Genomic DNA, 23,881 nt, shown 5'->3' with positions numbered 1-23,881 from the left:
AGTGTCTCTTTCTCCACCATACCTCCCCTCTCCTCACCACCATTATTGCTCCAGTACACGATTAGCACTCATGAGGGCCAACAAAAAACTTATTTTTGTATCAGCCGGGATTTCTATGGAAAGGGTTGAAGCGTATGGTTGCTGACTATGTTTTGGCGTGCCAAGCTTGTCAGAGGAACAAGGCCGACTCTTTACACCCAGCGGGCCTGCTGCAACCTCTTCAACTTCCATCGCAGGTATGGGCTGATATCTCCATGGATTTTATTAAGAGCCTTCCCACTTCTTCGGAAAATCTGTAATTCTAGTTGTGGTAGATAGGTTTTCTAAATACGGGCACTTCCTGCCCTTGGCGCATCCATATATAGCAGCACAGGTAGCCGACCTTTTTATGGAACAGATTGTGCGTCTGCATGGTTTATCGGAATCCATTACATGTGACCACGATGCGGTTTTCACCAGCACCTTTTGGAAAGATCTTTTTAAATTGCAGGGTACCAAATTGGCCTTCTCCTCTGCCTACCATCCTCAATCTGATGGGCAAACTGAAGTGGTGAACCGCACCCTTGATATCTATTTGTGGTGTTTTGTTGGGAACCATCCCAAATGTTGGGTCTATTGGTTGGCATGGGCAGAGTATTGTTACAACACTTCTTACCATACGGCACTCGGCACCACTCCGTTCCAGGTGGTATATGGTCGTGCACCTCCTCGGATTCTCTCTTATGAGCCTAGTCTGTGTCGCTTGCCGCTGATTGACCAGTCCTTGGGCAAAAGGGACACAATGCTGGCATAGGTCAAATCCAACTTGCAAAAGGCTCAGGCCACGATGAAGCATAACTATGACAAGCGTCATAGGGACCTTTCTTTTGCTCCAGGCGATTATGTGTGGTTGCTTATTCAGCCTTACCGGCAGCGCTCACTGTCAGCAACACGGAGGCACAAACTCTCCCTCAAATTTTATGGTCCTTTTCAGGTATTGGCTTGCATTGGCAAGTTAGCTTATCGCCTGCAGCTTCCACCAGACACCCGTATCCATGATGTCTTCCATGTCTCCCTCCTGAAACCATTTCATGGCGACTCACCCATGCTGCACACACCCTTGCCGCCATTGCATAATGGTCTTGCTCTGTCTTCTCCAACCCAGGTTTTGCAAGCTCGCCGCGTTCACGAGTCATGGGAGCTGTTAGTTCAATGGGCTGACGCCGAGTCAATGGCTGACTCATGGGAGCCACTCGAAGAATCTCGGGCCCGTTACCCCAACTTTGAGCTTGAGGACAAGCACTTTCTCCAAGAGGGGGGTGATGTTATGGACTCCATAGCATCAAGAGTAGCAGGTAGACGTAGGGGTAATTGATGTAATTTTCTTCATGTCTTATTTAGTGGCCTTTTTTGTAATTTTGTCAAACATGTATGATTTGCGTGATTTTGTATGGGGGCATTCCTATTATTTATAGGGACGTCATTGGATTGAATTGGAAGCTTGAATGATAGTTAATTGAGATCAGGTACTCTCTCCAACGAGGCCTAGGTGTGAGCTTCCTCCAAAGCTCAATGATCCCCCTCACGTCTGTTCATCTTCCTTCTCATGAACAGCTGTTGCGTCACTTCCATTTCCCTCTCCCATCCGAGATCCCTTGTTTTCATCTCTTCCGCATAAACCTCTGAACTACATCTGCTGTCGACTATTTCTCTCCATGACCCTAGATTCCACTCTCAGAGACATCGTCTCAACTTCCCTGTCGAGTTCCGACCGCTAGACGGTTCAGCTCCTGGTTGGAGCTCAACATGTCTGTTCGTCTTTCCAACGGAGCTGTTCTGTCACCATTGGGCGTTCCAACCATCCGAAATACAGACCTTCACCATCAATAAATCTGGAAAACTGAGGAGAGCGTAGGGTGACTCGATGCATGGCTAGAGAGCAAACAATAATCCACTATGAAAATGAAATACTTTACAAGGGAAATCATACTTTATAAGAGAAATCGCGACCAACTCAACATAGGGCATTAATTAGGCTGCACAACTTAACATTGTAAACTATTTAATCTTTATAGTGGATTATTGCAGCGGAAAAAGACAGGACGTAGTCTCACCTTAAGTTGAACCTGTATAAATCTGGTTATTTTTTCGTGCTTGTTTTTTGCCTTTCTTCCACGATTATTATTATTGCTCTTGTTAGTTTGAAATTAGGACATCTAATTCCTAACAATTGCGAGATAAGATAAATGTTTCTAAGCTCGCCACCCCTAGCTGTCTCTCAATATCGACTCAGCGGGTGTCAATGAGCAGAGGAGTGGGGTGAAACAGAGAAGTGGGGAGCGAATCACGATTGAGATTGCCCATTGCTCCGCCATTGCTGGACGCTTCTACAGCTGTTTTCAATTACTTCTCCGCTGCTGCATTGATGTCTCATTGTTGTCTTGTTGATTTATTTCTGTTTCTGGAGGATGAAAACTCGGCTCGGCTCGGCCAGTTTATGTTCCATTGGGTCCAGTTTGTACCCTATTAATAATATAAATATATATTTAATGAACATGCATGTACATTTTTACTCCTTAAATTTTCACTAATATTCTTTGAAATAGCACGAATGTTACATCAATAAATACTCTTACTAGTTCTTACTATTAATGACTTTGTTAGAGAACCCTCTTATCTTGTGCTTGGCATATCCGATTCCATGAACACAAAAATACACCCTAATAGAAAAGACTAAACGCATTTCTTCTCCAGATATCGACATTTTTGGCTAAGATGCCTCAGATTTCGGATACCAGACATTTGTACCCAAAACAGTATTACGCAAACCTGGTGAAAGAGCTTATTAATGTATGTCCTTTTCAGGAATGCTTACTTAACAATAAAGAGTAAGGGCAGCCATAATCGACAGCAAAAATTAGCCGGAAATGACTACACACTTTCTGTAAGTACACAATCTGAATTTACAATTCATACTTCCGTAACTTCCATACAAAATTCTTTCACCTCCGTCTTCAAACTCTAAATGGAGCTCCTCAGTGATTGCTTTCCACGAAATATAGTAAATGCCCATCCGAACAACAATAACACAAATTTGATCACAGGAGATGCTTTTAAAACAGCTAAGCATACATGGATTTGACCAGTTCAACGTGACTTAATATTGGTGATGCCTTTCCACCTATAATTGACACAAGGGAATTTGAGTGGCCATCCCAAAATGTTCTTGTAACCTGTCGACATTTCAAAAATTTTGTCTGTCACACTGCAATTCTGCTTCTTTCTCCAGTACACACAGGAACTATATGTAGGCATGGCAGATTCATTTTTTACCAAATGACTTTATTATAGAATCATGTGTAACCCTTTTTTTACACCAAGAAGAATATGATCAATTTAGTGCAACTTTTCAAAGCAAATGGCAGTCAATCTTGTAAGAGAAATACATAATAAGTCCAATACAAATTGATGGCAATGAATATCAGGAACTAGGCACTAAAATTCACTAGGGCAGCTCAATCTGTAAATATTCAGGTAACTAAAAAATTCTGAAGGAAAACACTTACAAAATAAACTAGGAAGAATATTGGGCCTGGCAAGTAGAAAATTGAAAATTTTATCAACAACCACCAAACAGGGATTAATAGATGTGACATGCACCATACTAAAAATGCTCCAGAGCAGAATTAAACTAAATCCACATCAAAGAAATGCCTAATTTGTAAGAGCTTGTGCACCAAATACAATAATCTATCTTTCAAACTTGACAACTAATTGAAACATCGATTCATCGAGTCAGAGTGCTCAGAGGAAGGGTGTCAAGATCTTGAGTGAGAGGAGAGGTAGCGGATGAAGGAAACGAAGATCGATAGATGGTGGTTTGAAGATGGCAAAAGCGTAAGCTCCCGATGCACATAACAAAAAAAAAAGATTCGGAAGTTGGAGCTGTTTTCGGAGGTAAGAGACAACTGATGAATGGCAATTAGACTACAGTAAGATCACAAGAGAGCTTCCTTCAGCAGAATTCTTATTGCAGTGGTCGACAACTTTGCTGGACAGTACTGCTGTAAAACAAAGTAAGCTCAGGCCAGGAACATCTAAACAGCAATCAAGAAGAAAGCCAACACTGATCTATTACAAATATGATAAGAAACTTCGTCCCACCACACGCTCTAAAAGAGTTTCAATGGTTTCTGGACTGAGCAGAAATTACAAGAAGCAACTAAACAATAAAACAGAGTAATGAAGAAGGAATAGCTCTGATTTTCTGGATACCAATGCTGCTGAAGAACACCTCTATTTATAAGTGTTTTTCATCTAGGAAGCTTATATAGCAAGCCATCTAGGAAGCTTGTAGAGCAAGCCATCCTGCTGTCCCCCATGTTGGCACTTGGTGATGCAATCGTGACACGTGCATACCGTGTGGCCAGCGCCCTTGGACCCCCGTCGGGGCAGACGCCCCAAACCCCACTATCCATTTTACAATTTCTTCACAAGTAACCATTGCGGTCACAATTTGACCTCATCAGCGTCTAAGCTGGAACCGTTAACTAATTACTCACTATCGACACACTAACACCCCCCCCCCCTCAATGTTCACCTCTGTTGGACTATGTTCTTGGGCCAACGCCCAAGCCACGAAGATGCTTGTTCATCTGAGCACTCCCTAGTGCTTTGGTAAAAATGTCTGCATGGTTGTCTTCTGTAGGGTCTCCTCTTCAATCAGTTCTCTTACATAGTGATACTGAATCTCTATGTGTTTAGTTATAGTATGAAACACTGGGTTCTTCGCCATAGCTATGCAACTTTGACAGTCACAATTTAAGGTAGTTGACTCAGTCAAAGGAATACCTATATCAGTCAAGATGCGTCGTAGCCACATAGCTTCACAGGTTGATATTCAAGCAACTTTATACTCTACTTCAGTTGATGACAGTGCAACTATTTGCTGCTTCTTACTAGCCCATGAGATGATACCACTTCCAAACAAGCATCCGTAGCCAGTAATGGATTTCCTCGTGTCAATATCTCCAGTCAATCTGAGTCACAATACCCAGATAAAATATCTCCTCTTGTGTAAGATACTCCAAAAGTTAAAGTACCTTTGAGATATTTGAGCATTCGCATTCCAGCTTGCCAATGCGTTTTTTCTTGGATTGTTAGAAAAACGACTGAGCACTCCCACACTATAGCTAATGTCAGGTCTTGTGTTACAAAGGAAGATTAAACTTCCAACTAATTTTCTGTAGAGCTTGTTGTCAACCTTTTCAGAAGAGTCATTGATTGACAGCTTGGTATTCACTTCCATTGGGGCGACTACTGGATTACTTTCGGTCAAGCCAAAAGTAGATAACAGTTCTCGAGCATAACGTTTCTGAGAAATAAAGATATGATAAGATTTTTGCCATACCTCAATTCCCAAGCGATAATGAAGAAGGCCCAAGTCTGTCATGTCGAACTCTTGGCTCAACCATTCCCGAGTCTTCACAATGTTGTCTTCATGGTCACCAGTGATTACCAGGTCATCTACATAGAGTACTACAATGACTTTTTTCTCATGTTCACAAAGAACATATAAGTTTGCTTCAGATTTGCTTCTACAGAACCTACGCTCCAAGAAGAAAGAGTCGATACGTTTGTACCAGGCTCGTGGTGCCTGCTTTAGACCGTACAAGGCCTTTTTTAATTTACATACCTTCTCCTCTGCATTTGGTAGTTCAAAGCCTTGTGGTTGTGCCACGTAGACTTCTTCCTCAAGTTTCCCATTCAAAAAGGCAGATTTTACATCCATTTGATGTACCGTCCACCCGTAATGAGCAGAAGCTGCAAACACTACCCGAATTGTTGTCATCTTTGCTGTTGGAGCAAAGGTCTCATCAACATCAAAACCTTCAATTTGTGAGAATCCCTGAGCAACAAGGCGTGCTTTGTATTTTTCAAGAGTACTGTCAGCCTTGTACTTTGTTTTCCAAATCCATTTGCTGCCAATGATCTTTCGATTAGGAGGTTTGTCAACAATCTCCCAAGTATCATTCTTTATGATACTATAATACTCTGTTTGCTTTAGACCATACAAGGCCTTTTTTAATTTACATACTTTCTCCTCTGCATTTGGTAGTTCAAAGCCTTGTGGTTGTGCCACGTAGACTTCTTCCTCAAGTTTCCCATTCAGCAAGGCAGATTTTACATCCATTTGATGTACCGTCCACCCGTAATGAGCAAAAGCTGCAAGAACTACCCGAATTGTTGTCATCTTTGCTGTTGGAGTGAAGGTCTCATCAACATCAAAACCTTCAATTTGTGAGAATCCCTAAGCAACAAGGCGTGCTTTGTATTTTTCAAGAGTACCCGTCAGCCTTATACTTTGTTTTCCAAATCCATTTGCTGCCAATGATCTTTCGATTAGGAGGTTCGTCAACAATCTCCCAAGTATCATTCTTTATGATACTATAATACTCTGTTTGCATTGCAACTCTCCATTTTGGATTTGACATGGCTTCTTCCACACTTACTGGTTCTTTTACCGTCTCGATGATTTGAGTCATCAAAGCCATGTTCAAAAGTTGTTGTCCTGCTCTGTTCTGCTCCTCTATTCTCTTTGATCGTCTAAGCCCATCGGGACAAGGGCTTTTATCTTCAACTTCTGGAGTTCTATCATCAAAAAGCTGGTGCACCCACTTTGGTTGTGGCTTCCGTGGGGGTGCACTAGGTTGGCTTGTTGTTTCTTTTTTAACAAAAACATCTTCTACATCACTTACTGGTTGTTCAGCAAGCACTTGGTGAGTTACTTCATCGGTTGGTGACAAAATGACAGGATCATTATCCTCCATTGAGAGTGGTCGCTCATTAAACACCACGTCTCGGCTTAATGACTAACTTCTTGGCCTCTACATCATAGAGTCTATATGCTTTAGACTCTTCACTATAACCCAAGAAGATACATTTCTTGCTCTTGTCATCTAATTTCTTTCTTTTTTCTTTGGGAATGTGTACAAAACACTCACACCCAAATTTTCTTAAATGAGACACAAAAGGTTTCATACCTAAGTAAGCCTCATTTGGAGTTTTGTCATTCAATGCTTTTGTGGAGCATCGATTTAGGACATATACTGCTGTATTTACTGCTTCTCCCCAGAACATATCTGGTAGCCCAACACCTTTTATCATGCACCGAGCCATTTCCACCACCGTTCGATTTCGACGTTCAACTACACCATTTTGTTCTGGTGTATGTGGAGCAGTAAGTTGGCGTTTGATGCCAACTGAATTACAGTAGCTAGAGAATTCAGCAGAACAGAATTCCCCCCCACGATCTGTACGAATCTTCTTCACAGTTGCTGCGTTCTCATTTGTCACTTATGCCACACCTTGAATTTTGCAAGAGCATTAGCCTTGTCCCGAAGGAAGTACACCCACATCTTTCTACTTTAATCGTCGACTAACAGCATAAAGTAGAAAGATCCTCCTAACGCCATCATAATCATTTTCCCACAGAGATCAGCATGTACCAACTCTAGAGGAGCCTTTGATTTGTTTTGACTCTCTTTGGGAAATGACTTTCTTTGTTGCTTGCCTAGCATACAAGCTTCACAAGGTTCTTCAATTACATCAATTGAAGGCAAATTTGTCATCATATTTTTCTTCTGCATTTCCTTCAACACTTGAAAGGAAATGTGTCCGAATCTTTCATGCCAAAGTTGACTATTTTTGGCATCAACAACAGCAGAAAGTGAGTTGATTTCATAAAGGTTATCCCTGCGGATACCTCTTGCAACTATGTTCTCATTTTTATCAAGAATAAGAGATTCATTTTTCTTGAACCGTACCTCCAAATCTTTGTCTGTAATTGCAGCTACGAACAACAGGTTTCTTGAGATTTGGGGAACAAGTAGAACATCCGCTATCTTCTTACTTTCTCCATCATCAGACTGAATGGATATGGTGCTTATCCCTTCAACGGGACATCTCGCATTATTCCCGACCACCACGTTCATTGGTTGTTGTAGAGGATTTAAAGAATTGTATAATTCTTTCTTGCTGGTCATGTGTCGAGAAGCTCCAGAATCTAACACCCATGTACTCTTTTGTTGTACATGAGCACTAGAGCATGATTCCTCTGTGACAGTGAACAGAGGAAGCTCAATTTCTACAGAATTTGCAGATTCTCTATTTTTCCAGTTTTGTTTCACCGTGCCGTTCTTCTCATCGTGGATTCGTGTTCTACAATCTTTGACAGCATGGCCCTTCTTGTTACAATAATAACACAATCCAAAGAACTTCTTACTCTTTGGTTTCTTCTTTGTTTCATTGCTAACCTTTGCTTTTGCTATGAAGGCAGAGTCAGACTGATTGTCTCTACCTTTTAGCCTCATCTCCTCCTCCATCAATAAGGCAGAGAAATCTTCAAAGGGTAACGGAGGATCACGAACTTGTGTATTGAGTGCTGTCACGAGGCCGTCAAATTTTTGTGGCAGCACTCGAATACATCTTCGAGTTCCTCTGTTGACTTGGCTATACCAACAGAAACCATTTTATCACGTAGGTTTTTCACCCTAGTAATAATAGACTTTGTTGCCTCATCTTCACTTAATCTTTCAGCAGCAAGTTGATTTTCCAGATTTTGGATATGAGTCTGGTTCCTCGTTTCATACTGATTTTTTAGTATGTTTCATGCTTCATTCGCCTTCGAAGTATGTTGAATCAGGGTGAGGACAGAATCTTGAATACTTGTGACAATTGCACAAAATGCATCAGCATTCTTCCTTCTCCAATCTTTGACGAGCTGAGGATTAGGAGTGATCTTTCCACCATTGGTGATAGCAACAGGTTCAGCATCAACTCCCAGAACCATTTTAAGAAGTTCATAGGAGTCCAGAATCGTAGTGATTTTGAACTTCCACAGGAGAGTTCGTGCCATCAAGTTTGCCTTCTATGAAAGTTGGGGGACGAATAGGTATTGCTGGTACAGAACCAGAATTAGTAGAAGAGCTACTAGGCTTAAGATCAGTCATGATGTTGTGCTTTACGACAAATGATTGTTGTTAAGAGTCCCCTAGAGCTCCGATAACATGTAAAACAGAGTAAGCTCAGCCCAGGAACATCTAAACAGCAATCAAGAAGAAAGCCAACACTGATCTATTACAAATACGATAAGAAACTTCGTCCCACCACATGCTCTAGAAGAACTTCAATGGTTTCTGGATTGAACAGAAATTACAAGAAGAAACTAAACAATAAAGCAGAGTAATGAAGAAGGAATAGCTCTGATTTTCTGGATACCAATGCTGCTGAAGAACACCTCTATTTATAAGTGTTTTTCATCTAGGAAGCTTGTAGATCACGCCATCTAGGAAGCTTGTAGAGCACGCCATCCTGCTGTCCTCCACGTTGGCACTTGGTGATGCAATCATGACACGTGCATACCTTGGGGCCAACCCCCTTGGACCCCCATCGGGGCTGACGCCCCGAACCCCACTATCCGTTTTACAGTTTCTTCACAAGTAACCATTGCGGTAACAATTTGACCTCATCAGCGTCTAAGCTGGAACCGTTAACTAATTACTCACTATCAACATTGGTGCTCCTCATACTTGGGGGCCAGTGAATACATTACATTAACGGTAACTTGAGAGAAGTGGGCATACACTAACAACTGCAATGTCACTGAGGATCCTGACCTCTATCTGAGAAGAAAAACTGTCGATAAAGGAATCCCACTTCTACCTGACAGTTTCCAAGGACCATGGGATCTAGACTTATTGAGGCGGGGAACTCAGATTATTCCCTCTATTCACCTTTCTCATTTTACCCATACAGTTTCACTTATATAGCCTATTCCACTTTGCGGCAACAGACTGTCGTTGTGGTTTCCAGAATCTTCTATGTCCTGGGTACAACGGATTTCCCGTTGCTTTGGCAAATCCCCTTATAAGTGGACCTCTATCCAGTGCTACAAGTTCCTTCTAATGCTCAGAGAATGCGCCCCAGTGGCCCTCATAAGTTTCACTTTCACTCGCTATCCTTGCATTTCAAAGTGTTAAGGAATAATCTCGCATAGATTAGTGAGTACAAAAATCTTGAGCTTATTAGTTGGGGTGGCTTCCTAAGTTGGCTAGTTATTTTGGGATAGGTCTTGGACAACTTCATATGGTATCAGAGCAGGTACTCATATGTGGGCCTACACCTAAACTATCCACTTGTAGAGCCACAAAAGAGAGCCTACACCTAAATTATCCACTTGTAGAGCCAAAAAAGAGGGTCTACACTTAAAATTATCCACTTGTAGAACCACCAAAGAGAGCCTACACCTAAATTATCCACTTGTAGAGCCACAAAAAAGGGCTTACACGTGAGAGGGACTGTTAAGGAATAGTCCCACATAGATTAGTGAGTACAAAGATCTTGAGTTTATTAGTTGGGAAAGAGATTTCCTAAATTAGCTAGTCATTTTGGGATGGGCCTTGGATCCAACTTCACATGGTATACATTATGTGGGGAGGGCAGCTTCGTAAGAATGGGTAAAGAATACAGATGCGACTGCTAAAAGAGGGCCTATACGTGAGGGGGAGTGTTAAGGAATAGTCCCACATGGAACAGTGAGTACAAAGATCTTGAGTTAATTAGTTGGGAAAGAGGTTTCCTGAGTTGGCTAGTCATTTCGGAACGGGTCTTGGACCCAACTTCACATGGTATCAAAGCGGGTACTCATATATGGACCTACACCTAAATTATCCACTTGTAGAGCTACAAAAAGGGGCCTACACCTAAATTATCTACTTGTAGAGCCACAAAAGAGGGTCTACACCTAAACTATCCACTTGTAGAGCCACAAAAGAGGACCAACACCTAAACTATCTACTTGTAGAGCCACAAAGAGGGTCTACATGTGAGGGGGAGTGTTAAGGAATAGTCCCACATGGATTAGTAAGTACAAAGATCTTGAGTTTATTAGTTGGGAAAGAGACTTCCTAAGTTGGCTAGTCATTTTGGGATGGGCCTTGGACCCAACTTCACACAGAGGGAAGCCATTATTTGTTACCTAATTGGGGAAGTCGAAGGGGATTTCACCAAACTAAATACAAGTCAAGAATGGGTCAAGAGTGTTGTGCTTCTCTTCTTACTCCCTCAAATCTTTTATCTTGGAGACAGTAAGTGGCTCTTTTCCTTCCAATCTTTGGAAGACAGCTTCATGGACCAACAATTAACAGATAAAGCTCAGATTTTGCAAAAGTTTTCGTTTGTCCTCAATCAGGCCTGTTGTGACATCAATGGCTCAATTGGCAATGGGAGCAAATATCTTCACTCTTAAAATTGTTGTTGACAAGACAAGAGGCAGGGCCTTCAGTGTTTATTAAGAAAGCAAAATGTCTAGATCCCAAACAAGAAGATAGTGCATCAACTAGGAGTCAACTTAATGCGAGCTCACTTGACTTGTTCTTGTTCATGGAAAAGTTCATATGGTCTTCCTAATGGAGGACCACAAATTACTTGCATTAAACCTGGTAGATCCTCTTCACATATTTCAAATTTGAAAGTTTATGGAATCAACTCCTTACCCCCCACTCACAATCAATTTACTCATCAGACACTAGTTCTATTCCCACCATCCAACAAACACACATCAGTTCATAACCCCATCCATCCCAAACTGTGATGGACCTATAGACCTTAACAAGATCAAATAAAAAACCTCCCAGGATCTTAACCCATCCTTAAGTGATTGGACCCCCTTCCCACCTGGCCTGCAATGCTCCAGAAATGAACCCAGTACGTTATCCCTCCCTGTCATCACCTGTTGATTGACTTTTCTCCATCCCCCTAAAAACCTCTCCGCCTTCAACTCATCACCACAATGACAAACTTCATTATTTTGGGGAACTGAGATTTAAATTTTTTGGCTCCATGGATGCAAATATTGATCACCACTTGCTCAATTGCAACTTTCCAAGGGCAGTTGGGTGCTTATTCTTAAACAAATTTGGTCTCTCCTCCAGCTCACCTCCCACCTTCACACATTTTATATCCCAAGGTTTTTCTACACCTTAGCCTTCAGTTGGGTAGATCCTTCAGAGGGTGCCTGTTTAACCCACATCTCTTTGGTTTGTGACATGAAAGAGATCATAGGCATTATCAACAGGTCTACCTCTTTTGAAGGGCTTGTTCATAAGATCACTAGGAAGGAGTTCATTGATAAGGTTACGGGAGTCATTCGGAGCTGTTGGCATCTTGTGCCCAATCTTTCTGCCCCAATGCATAAAGTAGTGGTTCTTTGATCCCCCACCTCCACATATTGTCACGCTAAACTTCAACAGCTCATCTTTTGAAAATCTGGGTTTGGCTGAATTTGGAAGTCTTTTTAGGTACCATGAGGGTTCTACTCTTGCCTCCTTTGCTAGTCCTTTGGGGCAATCCCACTCTACTTTAACTGAACATTGTTAAAGGTCAGAGGTAGTTTGATAATGTTACCATAGGTCCTTGTGTTCTGAAGTTTTTATCAAATAGAGGTGAATTAGACATGTTTATCAATGTAATTTTTACAGTTTCTTATTACTCTTTGATGGCTGTAATTGAGTTACTTAGAATAGGGGCATTATTGTCCTTTAATATTATAATCGCTTAACTTATCAATAACAGGAATTAAGGATCGACTTAATCCACTACTCCAGAATTTCTCCCAACATGAGTTGCTCCACTCTTTTCTCCTCTCTTCCTCTTCATTTCATCTGCTTTCTTCTTCCAAAATTCCTCCTTTTTTATTATTTTACAAACTTCACGTACTATTGCATGGTCCAAAAATTTTCAGCACTCATATGGTGGAAAGTGATTCCATAGTAATTATAGAAGGTAATTTTTAAATAAAAGCCAACAGACCTTTCAAAAAAGAATGGTAGTCATTCAGTTGGCACTCCTAGAAAGCAGATCCCCCATGGTGTCATGACCTAGTTTGTAATTTTTCTTTTTGGATTCTTGTTTATCAACTAATAATCCTGCTATCTTCTCAAAAAAAAAAAAAAAAACTAATAATCCTGCTGATGTAGTGGCTAAGGAAGGGTGCACCTTCCATTTCTTCTTGTAAGAGGTCCCCCTTACTCTTTATTTCTTGTTTGCCTTTTGCAAAATAATAAAATAGCTAAAAAATAAAAAGATGAAAAGGTCAAGCACCAACTTGACTGCAGGAACAACAGCAATAAAGACTTAAAAGGATGCTTCATTTCACAATCCTTCCGCGCACTATTCGATGTCACAGAAAACTCAGGGTTTTGCATGACCAGCCTCTTAAAATCTCATTTGAACTAGTTTATACAGTATTAATTCAATATAACACACATGGTATGACATCAAATTTTCATGAGAAAACTTTGTCAAGCACCTCACTGCCCTCCCTACTTTGATCGACTAGGATGCCAAACAGCCTTGTTGAAGAAATTACTTAGTTCAGATAAGATTCAATGCTATAGCACAATGCAGTATCATTTTCTGCATTTATGCAAACTTGGGTTCACTGTGTACAATGGTGAGCCAACCTGACAGACCACCAACAAGCAGATTTATGTTGACAAATGGAACAAAGGAGGATGAGAGGATTCTTTCCCATAGAAAATGCTTCTACGAAAACCACTTGACATTGGCAAATTTGATGATAGGCAGATAAGTAGCCAAGAAAATATTGGAACTCAATCAAACTAGTCCGATTTGGGATTATAAAATACCTGAGTGCATCCAAACAATTTGAGCAACCTCAGTGATGAACATGCATCCACAATCAAACCTAGTGCTTCATCCTTCAATTTCCGGCAAAAAGACAAATCCAAAATCTGAAGAGTACTTGAACATCGGCTGGCAATTGCTTTAGCAGTGTGGTTGGCAACCTGTACCAAATACTATATACACTGATAATCTATTTCACAGTAATAAACATGGCAATCTGAAGAATGTAGGCCTTGACATACGAGAGTTAAATCTTAGAATGGAATGTCAAAAATGTTTAAGGGTTTAATCAATCTAATGAAGAATATGTGTTATGATATATGTGAAATTTGTAAATATGGTATCAAGAGAGAAACAGAAGCATGAGAGAAGGGAAAAAGAGAGAATTGGTTCAGGGTCAGAGAGATGAAGAAAAAAAGAGAGAAGGCTAGGAGAGATTAGGGTTTAGAGACTCTACTATTTATAAATCAAACTTTAGTAACATTAAAAAATAAAATTTAGTAACAAATTATAATAATGTTCATGTTCCCCTTACGCCTTAGGAAATCAGATTCCACAAGAAAATAGTTTCCCAAACACTAAGAAAATCAAATAAACCAAATTACTCTCAAGTTGGAGCATGTAGCTTCAGCTTGCTACAAATCAAGTAACATTGTTCCCCATTCTAAACCTCAGCTAAAATACAGCCAACTGGTCTTTAGAATTTACAAAAGAATACCCAGGTTGCTATAGCTTCAACTTGACTGCACTGACTCATTAAAAAAGTATTATGTAACTAGGAGGGATATTGTTTCTTGAAGCAGCTTGCAGGCTAGTGTGAAAGTTGTCGAAGAGCAGGTATGAAAGAGTCTCACAGAAGAGTCTCAGTTAAAGGTTTTTTAGTTATGTTAGTCTTCTATTTATGTTCAGTTGTTCTATTGTTCTAGAATTTATCTTATAGTTTTTAACTTTGGCTGTAACTAGGATAAGAATAGTTTAATTGTAATTGGATTCTACTAGTTTCTTCTATCATAAATAAAAACTCATTGCACCCAGTTAAGAACAAGTCAGTAAAATTTTTCTTTTTTCCAAAAATTCAACATGATATCAGAGTGGGTTCTGTGAGTTGACTTAGTCAACCCACAGATATTATGTGATCCTTTTTCTGGTTTATCACCTCAATAATTTAGGTTCATATTCTACCTTTTTTCTTCCTTTCCTATCCTAGTGCCCGTTATTTCTTTGGCGTTCGCACCTTCACATTGAAGCTTTCATATTGCAAATTACATATTGACGGAAAGATCTTTGAGTCAACTTTCCAATTAAAAAAAAAAATTGGCAATCAGAGTTTTCTACAAAGAGAAATCGATATTTGAATAAACAAAGGTCAGGCAACAAGAGAGGTTCGAGCAACAGCAAAAAGCTTCATATTTTAAGCCATTTTATGTCATCGAGAACGAGATTTTATATGAAGATTTATATGTCAAAAAAATATTTGTAAGTCTATTTTTTACATTATCAAACCAATTCTCAATCTGAGGTTTCTAGAGGGAGATATCAATTTTGCAAGAGTCAATGGTCATGTTGGCCAAAGAAGAAACAGTACTCAATTCGGCCAGATTACAATCCGAAATCTATCAAATTCTTTCTCTCAAAAGAAGTATATTTTGTGAAGAAAAAATACACTTGAATGAAAGGTATCGAAGTCTAGTTTCATAAGGAGCAAATTTCATGTCAATTTGATCTATCTATAAGGAGATATTCACATTGGAGTTGGCCAGGGTCAAGTTACAAAATGAAGCAAATCAAGAGGTCACAAAAGATTCAAGAACGAAGTTTTTTATGTCAAATTAGGTATCAAAGTAAAGCTCTTTGAGTTTAGTTTCTTGAGAAACAAACCGTTTGTGATTCTGAGTTATATTTTGAGAGATATGGATATTAGAAGTACCAAAAGTATGTTTTGCTGAAAATCTTTCCTTTTCTTATTTTCTTATATTGAGAGAAATCTCCATACATTGACGTGAATTGAGTTTCCTTTTCTTCTAGAGACCTAGTTTTTTAGGCAAATTTCCCTTCTAATCAGAGAGTTTTGGTCAGATTTAATTACTCCATTCTGTGCTCGTTCAAGGAATGCAATATCCTATTTCGATGTTGTTTTCAAGTTTTGCATTTTTGTTACTTGATTGTGTATCTTGAGCATAGTCAACTCCGAAAAATTGTGGTCAACCCAAAAAATAAAGTTGTCCTTGGTCAAATTTATTAAGTTCTATGTTATATTCTCCCCTAGATTTTTTTTAGAAAAATGTCACTTTCTAGATTCGTTTGGAAGTATGAGTGTTGCATAGCTGCCTCCTTCTAGGTAAAATTATTTTCCTTTAGTATTTCTTCCATATATCATCTTGTGTTTACATCACTTCATAGCAATGCCTAGACCCACTACCTAAAAAGTATAGGAGTGTGCCCAAAATCCAACTCGAGTCGAGTCTTTTATTTTTTAGCCAAGAGGTGATCAGTATTTAAACTACCATTAAAAAGTTAGTAGATTTTTTGTTGTGCCCTGAAGTTGGCTATTTTTCTGCCTTTAAAATTGAGCGGAGTGTGTTTCAGACTTTTGACTATTTTGATTAGTATTTGGAGCTTTATCGTACGGGTAGGAGTGATTTTTTTCTCCCATATTACGTTTTGTCTAAGTTGGGTCTCTATGTCTTTTTTATCCCCAACTTGAGGGGGTAGGGGAGAGGAAAAAATACAAGAAAGAGGTATTTTATTCCACATGTTGTAATAATTTTTATTTGACCAAAATATTCAAAAAATTGGAGAACAAAATATGAAGAATTATGCATCTACGAAGAATTTTTTTAGCAAAAGAAGATTGAAGACCAAGAATCGTTTTCCTTACAAGCTGAAATTATAAACTTCATCTTGAGGGGGAGTGTCGAAGAGCAAGTATTAAAGAATCTCACATGACTCTCACAGAGCCAAAATTATTATTGTAGAGTCTTATAGGAGTCTCACAAGAAATCTCACAGAAGAGTTTCAGTTAAAAATGTTTTAGTTATGTTAATCTTCTATTTATGTTCACTTGTTCAATTGCTCTAGGACTTATCTTTTAGTGTTTAACTTTGGTTGTAACTGGGATAAGGGTAGTTTAATTGTAATTGATTCTACTAGTTTCCTCTATTATAAATAGAAACTCATTATACTCAATTAAGACAGGTCTGTGAAGTTTCGTGAAACCATTTTACTTTATTTAATAAATAGATAGAGCTGACAAATATATGTTTTATAATTATAATAAAATAAATGATATTTTCGTTAATAGTATAACATTTTTAAAGAAAAATAGTTAAGTATAACCAAGGTTGGTCAGCTTCCTTCCTCCTCGTGCGACTAAATAAGTGAATCTTACATGGAAAAAGAATTTATTGTTGTTTTCAAGACTCCATATCTGAAATTTAAGGTCATGAGTGGTGAAGGAGCACAACATAAAACAATTACACATCAATTACAAGTATACCCTTCACCCTAATAGGTGTGAATTAGAGACAAAAATAAAAGGGTTATTACATTAATGCCATTGAAGTTTGAACATATCTTCCAAAATTTATCTTTCGTGTCTATTTAGAGGCAGTCGAGTGAAAATTGAAATAGGTGAATGTCATCATTGTTTTATGGGTCTTTATTGTGGACTAATTTACCAGCCCGGCTGACTACAAACCCATAGCTAAATATATATACAAACGGTAACACTAATCAGCTGTGTAAGAAAAATTAAACTGGGGATGGAAAATTGGTGTGGACACAATTAACATCACAAAAAATGTCTTTGGGCAACTTTAAACAGATAAGAGTTTCTCAATGGCTTGCTGTAATGGAAACCAAAAAGGCAGGCAATTTTTACGGTGTGCCAAGCCATAAAATTTTAACATCTTTGTGCAATATGCGTATTGCAAGGACTTCTTGAATGAAAAGGAGCACAACATAAAACAGAGGCATAGAGTACATGACAGGAAAGATGCACCAAAAAAGACAAGTAACCTTGACTTCGAAAAAACTAACAAAGTTAATATCAGCCAGTGCTCTTGCACGACTTCGTGCTGCCAGTAACTTAAACTTGCCTTCACAGGTTGAAGGTGACACCTGCACTATCGTTAATAGGTGTTGTATGGAACTCGACCCTCCTTCCATCACATGCATCACATTCCCAGATGGCAGATGTGCAAACATGGAAGCCCAAAGATGGCATCAGCCTCAAGAACTTAGTTGTCTTAGACTTGTCTTCTTAGTGTTTTGATTAATTCCTACTGATGTAATCTAGTTCATTGTTAATGTTTTTTCTTTTGTATAGTGTGTAATCTTTGTTGCAGGACACATCCTGGTTAATTGTGTCACGTGTACCTCTTCTATCTTTGATAAAATTTCCCTCACCATTCAAAAATTTTAAAATAAAAAAAATTGAGTTGAAAAATCAAAAATAATAGTAGCAAAAATACTTTAATCCAAAAAATATAAATAAATAAATAGAAATTGTACATGAAGATAACAGAATAAATTTATATGAACAAACCAAAGCTGCAAGCTAGTCCTACCTCTTTAACACTATTAAGTGAAAGTTCCTTTAGAGACCCTCCGCTTGCCTCCAAAAATGCAGCACAGGCTTCATCACTGTCACCAAAAGAAATTTGTAAATAAACATGATAGTACATGGACATGAGACTGTACACCTTTTCATACACTGCAGAAAAATTTTATAAAGAGAAAAAGAAAGTACAAGAAGGCCTATGCTGCAGATCAAGTAGGGGAGTTAGCCACCTTGGTGACCATTATATGCAGAATACTAGTTGCTGGAGAGAACAAACATCTTTGCATTATCCTTCCCTATGTTATGACAACTACATGAATCTAAATGAAAAGAACACTGAAAGACAAATCACACAGAAAAAATCTCTTATGCTTGCATACGAAGAAACTATTGTAATAGCAACCAAAGTCAGGCAAAACCTGAAAGCATTGCTTCGGATCCTTAGGACTTGAATTTCTCTGCAGCTATTAGCAATATATCTCAATGAAGAATCAGTCAGCTTTTGCAAGTTAGAAAGATCAACAGCATGAAGTCCAGGACACTTTTCAGCAGTGACTTTCAAGGAAGTATCTGTTAAGTTCCTATATCCAACAAAGACACCGAGCACCATTAGCATAACACAGAATAAAAATGTACATATCCTAAACCCACAATTCACGGCTCCAAATCCGTAATGGTTAGATTACCTACTTAAAGCCTTACAGCAAGCACCCCATCTTTCAAACTTGTGTTTTAACCCTATCTTAACCTTGGAAGGAATCAAAGTATTTGGAAAACCAGCTTAGAAAGAAGCAACTCACCCACAGTCAGCCAGACCAAGCTCCTGAATATTCAGTCCACACGAAGAAACCAGTTCGAAGACAAATTTATCACAAACATTGGGAACTCGAGCTACTGAAAATGTTTCCAAATGTTTAAGCCTCTTTAGGGAAGGAATGCAAGACATTGCATCAACTCCTTGGCAATCATCTACATACAACTTCTTCAAAACTGAACCCAATTTATCAGATATAATGCTGATTGCAGTTGAAGAAAGAAGTGAGCACTGAGACAAGTTAATGGATGCTAGCAAGGGAGCTGCATTGACCAACGATTTCAGTCCATCATCCGTAAGCCGACAGGCACCCTTTAGGGATACAGAAATTAGAGCAGGCAAATTATTTGGTGAGGAAGCCAAGGTATCACGTAATAGATAATCAGACATGCAACGACCAGACAGATCAAGTTGTACCACCTGATTCCACACAAATAAAATGGTTAGTTCACCAATAAGCAAACGTCTTTCCCAACAGAGAAGAACTACTATTTTTTTTTAAATAAAGAAGAACTATTAGAAGTTTAAAACAACAATAACTAACAAGTTCTTCAGTAAAAGAACATCCACAATCTTTTAAATTTATTTTTCTAGGCATAAACTTGTGCTCTCTTTCAAATTTTATTTTTTTTTAAATGGCACTCTTTCAAATTTAACTATGGACCCATAGAAGGAATATAAGAGAAAAATTGTTTAGTTCAACAACAAAGCTATTGATGATTCATCCAGTGAGAAAAGTAAACAATATCCAACAGAACTTTAACTTATCATACCTAAGTGTTCAACTCAGAGCCCTCTTAGAATGAGAGAGTCAACAAAAGAATTTCCATTCAAATGCAAATCAGATTTCTATAAGCATTAACTGCACATGCTTCCATGATCCATAAGAAGGATCAAACAGCTTCACAGCCAATCGTTTAAACCTTGTATAGGAAAATAACCACATGGTAGTGGAAGAGCAGATGATGGGGGCATACTCTTTTTTTGAAAGTGGTGCGCTTTATCAAGGAACAAAGAACAAACAAAAATTAAAGGAGCAATCCGGTTACAACAAGAGATTGCAAGGAAGCTCCATTATTTGCAAGACAACCTGCTGCAGAATTGGCTGACCTAGGAACATGGGACCAAAAGCAAGAAAACATGGATGTGATGTCTCTGATGTAGCAAAAAATAGCCCAATGATGCCAAGGAGGCTTGAGGAAAGGAGAAGAGCACCAGCGAACAACAATGCTAGAGTCTCCTTCAATGACGAGAGGGCCAGCAAGATGATCACAAAAGATAACCAGGCCTTGAAGGAGAGCCATAAGCTCGGCAGAAGTGACTCATGGGTCCGGATTAGGATATGAGGGTGTCGCCATCATAAATTTTAAAAGGCCACCAAAGCCCGTAGGACCGGCCATAGGATGGGGTTGTTGCCAGAAGTTTTCCATAAAAGTTAAACTGGAAGAATTTTCATTTTTTCAGTTCATCATATTTCTAATTTGGTTAACTATGGCAACAAGGGTATTTAACTTATTGAAGTAGAGTTCATTCTGGCTTATATTTATGGTGCGAAAAAAAAAACTTCAAAGAATGATATCTTGACTGCTGAATTGCATGAAACTGAAGCTCAACAATGTTTCGACTCATCTAGGAAACAATCAAATAATGTAAGGTGATTTTTGTCCATTGTTGCTCCATGTACTTTAAATCCCTCAATGACCTCTTACTATATCTTTGGAATTCCACATGGAAGATACATTCTATTTAATGTACCCCTACATCATGAGAAGGAAGTTATAGATGCTACATTACAACCATCTTCGGTGCGAAAACTGTCTTATAAGCAATTATCCATCCATGTATAGCTTTTTCCAAATCTGAAACAATATGTGCTCTGTGAATATGCTTTGCCAACTTTTCTTCTCTGGTTGGCTTTGTAAGATTTCATATTTGTGGTAAAATTGTCATTTCATTTTTTGGATAGTTTTGATGTCACTGATGTATCTACTTTTTAGCCCTCTCCTTCAGTTTCACAGAGTACTCTTTCTCAACGACTAAAATTTCTGATAAGCCTCCAATGTTTTCAGTCTATTCCCAAAAAAATCAAGAAACCATAAAAATGCAGTCAAACAGAAAATGTGCTAGGAGCCAGTAAATAATGAAATAGGTGGAAATTTTACCTCCAATTTGGTTGTTTCACATCTTCCAAGGATTTCTTTGAGCTTCTCCTCTGTTACAGAAGAACAATCCTTAACAGAGACTTCAGAAGGGGAACCCGCTAAGAGGAGATCCAGTACACGTGAATCCATTTTTCGAGAATTACAGAGTGCCTGGCTTAATTTGCTCCTCAGCACTTCTGGAACTCCTTCTAACGAAGAGATTTGCTCAACATACTCGCAGAGGGCAAGCAAGCATTTACTTGCAAGAGAAGGAATGGAGCACTTTGGATGCATATGACCAAAATTATGTCTAGGAGTCCATTCAATTGAGGGGCCCAATTTGTTTGGATCACCAGATGACCTTCCTTGTCTAGAATTCAGCTTTGCTTCTCGATTTTTAATAATCTTCATAGCAGTAGAGAATGGTCCAGGCCAATCTTCAACATCTGGGGCTCCTTCATCAACAGGTACAGCATTACCCTGGCCTTCCTCGTCAGGATTAAAATATGCAAATCTTGAAGCATGTGCTCTTGCCGTACCTTGGAACCTTTCTCTAGCCTTAGCATACCGATTCTTTTGGACGATACCATCCTCCACTTGAGGATTATCCTGGACTGATCCACCAATTAAGAGATATTCACTGGATACTTCATTTTGCCCGTTAACACCAGCAGCCACCTGCTTCTTTTCTTCTTGCATTATGAGTCTATTAATGATGAATTCATCGTGTGTCAAATCTTCATCAACCAACTTAGATTTCCCCTTCTCTTTACTATATCTTTCTTTATGGTGAACTGAGCTACTAAGATCAATAATGGGATCGGAATCTGAATCCAAAGAACACAAATTATCTGCAATAAACTTACCCTTGTCCTTTTCTTTCCTACTATCCTTCTTTCCTTTGTGAAATGAACTACTAAACCCAACAATCTGCTCCATTGGATCCAAAAACACCTTAGAATTGTTAAGGAACTTCCCTTCTTCTTCAATGGTTCTCCAATCAATCTCAAACGACTGATTAAGATCAATCCCTTGATCTGTTCCTGAGCTAACATATCTGCATATTTCTTTTTCATGCTGTCGATTTTTTACGTCGTCCATACAGTCACCAGTGAGCACATCCCCGTCCAACTCTATGAAAGGAAGACACTTTTCACCTACTTTATCCTTCGTTTTTGCATCTCTTACATCAAAAGCATCAACTCTTTTACTGACACTCACCTTTCCCGATCGCAAATTCAAAGACGGTCTATCAGAATTCACTTGAAGAACCAAAGTATCAGTAGCAGCACCAGCAAGTCTTTCAGATTTCCGTCTGAGTTTGCCGGAGCAGCTCACTGGTCTCTCCTCAACTTCCGCCTTCGTGTCTTTCCTCATGTCAAATACCCTTTTCCGCGAAGTCAATTCCTGTACAGACCCTGTCGGCCTCTCATCACTAGAGAGAGAGATACTGCCGACCCTCCTTCTTGAAGTCTTACCCTCCTCATTTATTTCCAATGAATCTGAATCGCTCTTCCCACCATTTTCGCCGCCACCACCACCGGCAAGATTCTTGACCTCGGACTTGTGCTCGACATTCTTCAAACTGCCATCGTCCCGTTGACTCGGTTCCACCAAAATGCCCGCAACGCCAGAAGGAGGAGTCCCCGACTTGGAGGAAAGCCGGAGGCTGCGGCGTCTCGGGCCGTTATTAGAGACGGAACCGGAATCCGACCCTCTAGTTTCTGATTCGGGGTCAGATTTCGGGGGAGTGAGATTCAAATCCATGGGTGAAGAAGAAGAGGAAATGATAGCAACGGGAGGTTCGAGGGTTTTTGCAGGCGTCGAGGGCTCAAAAGCGGGACGCCGTGATCTCTTTAGGGTTTCGGAGCGCTTTTTACCGGTGAGAGGAGTGGCGATGACCTCACGAGAGCGTAGCACTGTCATTGCGGCGGAGGCCGATTGAGACTCGAGAGGGGAAGAAAATGGCGGGAAACGGAGGCAGGGTGAGAGGAGTCGGAGCGTTGGACGGGTAGGGTGGCTGCTGTCTTCAAACTTGTTCCAGAAGCTTCCGACTCTGAGAGGGCTCGCGCTCCTCAGCTTCTAACTTCCCGCGCAAAAGAGAGGTCCGGTTCCCTTCGGGCACCTGTCTCGGGTCGAAACAAACTCTGTACTTGAACCGTCGAGTTTCTGCCGATTCCAAGATCGAGGTCGTGGCAAATCTACTATTTATTCCTTAGAAAAAGGAAATTATTATTAATAAACGTAAAACCAACTCTGTACTCGCCCCGTTCCCTTAGCCTTCAACTTCATCCCCGCCTCACTCTCTTATTCTTCCACCACATCTCCTCCTTGTCCCAATCCGACCACGCAGCCCTCGTCAATCCTCGGCCCATCCCCACCTTGTCCCCACCCTGTTTGTCTTATCCATAAGATCATTACCTATTAAGAATTAAAAAATTACGAAAATTTTAATAAAACATAAAAATCTCACAACATGTAGAACTATGTATTTAAGTCATTAGGCATTATACTTCGAATATTTACTTTTCCTTAAATATCATTAAGAAACTTATAAAATTACGTATAGAATCGTTAAAATATATATGATTCATATATTTTTTAAAGGGCATTATGGGTATAAAACTTTACAAGTAGGATTCGGCATGGGTTGGGTTCGAGAAACTCATCCTCGACCTG

At 39.5% G+C, this 23,881-nt stretch overlaps 2 protein-coding genes across 2 annotated transcripts; one reads left to right on the top strand and one right to left on the bottom strand.

Moving 5' to 3' along the window:
• The first annotated feature begins 826 nt into the window (after nt 1-826).
• On the top strand, nt 827-1,354 carry LOC137954962 (uncharacterized). Its single transcript, XM_068801857.1, has one exon. The coding sequence runs from the start codon at nt 827-829 to the stop codon at nt 1,352-1,354; it is 528 nt and encodes a 175-aa protein (XP_068657958.1).
• A 1,472-nt stretch (nt 1,355-2,826) lies between these two features.
• Nucleotides 2,827-23,241, bottom strand: LOC137955787 (uncharacterized). The gene is made up of 6 exons (XM_068802908.1): nt 21,224-23,241; nt 19,048-19,481; nt 18,667-18,828; nt 18,255-18,330; nt 13,689-13,847; nt 2,827-3,212 (listed from the first exon to the last, which is right to left on the bottom strand). Exons 1-6 carry the CDS (start codon nt 23,126-23,128, stop codon nt 3,102-3,104), a joined length of 2,847 nt encoding a protein of 948 aa, XP_068659009.1. The 5' UTR covers nt 23,129-23,241; the 3' UTR covers nt 2,827-3,101.
• Between the last annotated feature and the right edge of the window lie 640 nt (nt 23,242-23,881).

This window comes from Aristolochia californica, unplaced genomic scaffold (genome assembly GCF_029961685.1).
Source record: "Aristolochia californica isolate CCGP_79_NKW_82.1479 unplaced genomic scaffold, dmAriCali1.0.hap1 SCAF_2, whole genome shotgun sequence".
Lineage (NCBI taxonomy): Eukaryota > Viridiplantae > Streptophyta > Magnoliopsida > Piperales > Aristolochiaceae > Aristolochia > Aristolochia californica.
This window is presented reverse-complemented; position numbering and strand designations above follow the sequence as displayed.